This window comes from Rhincodon typus, chromosome 5, assembly GCF_021869965.1.
Source record: "Rhincodon typus isolate 14 chromosome 5, sRhiTyp1.1, whole genome shotgun sequence".
NCBI classification, from domain to species: domain Eukaryota; kingdom Metazoa; phylum Chordata; class Chondrichthyes; order Orectolobiformes; family Rhincodontidae; genus Rhincodon; species Rhincodon typus.
The window spans coordinates 1,034,811-1,036,445 of NC_063336.1; the positions used below are offsets into that span (position 1 = coordinate 1,034,811).

Consider the following 1,635-nt stretch of genomic DNA (forward strand, 5'->3'; position numbering starts at 1 on the left):
ATTTAACACCATCCAGGACAAAGCTGCCCACTTGATTGGCACCACATCCACAAGCATCTACTCCCTCCACCACCGACGCTCAGTAGCAGCAGTGTGTACTATCTACAAGATGCACTGCAGAAGGATTATCAGACAGCACCTTCCAAACCCACGGCCACTTCCATCTAGAAGGACAAGGGCAGCAGATACATGGGAACACCACCCCCTGCAAGTCCCCCTCCAAGTCACTCACCATCCTGACTTGGGAAATATATCGGCCTATTCTCTGGTGTCACTGGGTCAAAATCCTGGAATTCCCTCCCCAGCAGTATTGTGGGTCAACCCACAGTGGTTCAAGAAGGCAGGTCACCACCACCTTCTCAAGGGGGCAACTAGGCTCGGGCAATGAATGCTGGGCCCAGCCTAGTCCCATGAATATAAATGGATTGCCTTTTTATTACAAATGACAGTAGTTATACAGTCATCATTAGACAAGCGTTTAATTCCAGATTGAATTAACTCAGTTCAGTCTTTCCTGTTGATGTCCCATTTGAACTTGTGTATCCTCAGCCTAGCTCTCTGGATGCATTGCCCAGTGACAGTAAGCCTCCCCACTGCCCTCGCTCTGTACTCACCCTGTTTGATCAGGTCCATCTTGCAGACCCTGTCCTTCTCTTTCCCCTTGTCCTTCTTCCATTCACTTTTCCCCTTATTGAAGTAATATTGAGAGAACTCCTGCAGGACAGTTCAAGATAAATAGACAAGAAATAAAACAAAGAACTGTGGAAACTGAAACAAAATCAGAAATTGCTGGAGAAACTCAGCAGGTCTGGCAGCATCGTTGGAGAGAAAGCAAAGTGAACATTTCAGGTCCAGTGACCCTTCTAGTACCAAGACAAAACACTGGGCACATATTGCCTTACCAATCTAGACCCACTGAGTGTCTTCAGTGAAAGAACTCGCCTCCGCGCAGCCCTGGCCCACAGCCTCCTCCCCCTGTTAGATTAAAACAAAGTACAAAACTCACCAAGTAGGGGAGGGCAAGGTAGGCGAGAATGGCCAGCAGGATGACCACACACGCTGTATTGAAGTACCCAAAGGCACTGTCAGTTTGTGAAGAGCCACCTACAAAAGGGAAGAACAATTTCAGCAATGGAGTAAAGTGGTACAAAACACATCCTGCATCCCAGCGACACATCCCTCCATTTTACAGCTTCCCAATCTCACCCGAAACCGAATACAATGCTCCCATCCCAGCTCCAAATCCAAGCCTACACTCCATACCCTGCAATCTCTCCTCACCTTCCTGATGACATATTGACACCGTCAATGTTGGAGGGGGACGTTTGACAGTGAGTGGGTGAGAAACAGTGTGGCAAATGGGTTTTAATGCAGAACCTGTTGTGCTTTGGACCTGAGAGAGGGAGGAGAGTGTATTTTTGATAGTGATGGATTCCTCACAGGAGGAAATGGATTAAAAAAAACAACTGCAAAAATCACTGAAATCTGGCCAATGGCTACAAAATATGCTTTAACATATTAAAGGCTTAAAAATCAGGGGGTTAGATACAGAGTAAAGCTCCCTCTGCACTGTCCCCCATCGAACACCCCCAGGACAGGGAATAGCGCAGGGTCAGATACAGAGTAAAGCTCCCT

At 47.3% G+C, this 1,635-nt stretch overlaps 1 protein-coding gene across 1 annotated transcript in view; it reads right to left on the minus strand.

The window, feature by feature from the left end:
* LOC109925758 (equilibrative nucleoside transporter 1-like) overlaps positions 1-1,635 on the minus strand; it is a 13,529-nt gene that overhangs the window by 134 nt on the left and 11,760 nt on the right. The window contains exons 6-7 of the mRNA XM_048596612.1: positions 1,007-1,104; positions 615-714 (exon numbers count right to left, since the gene is read on the minus strand). Of these exons, the coding sequence (XP_048452569.1) occupies positions 615-714; positions 1,007-1,104 (198 nt within the window). The remainder of the gene's footprint in view (positions 1-614; positions 715-1,006; positions 1,105-1,635) is intronic.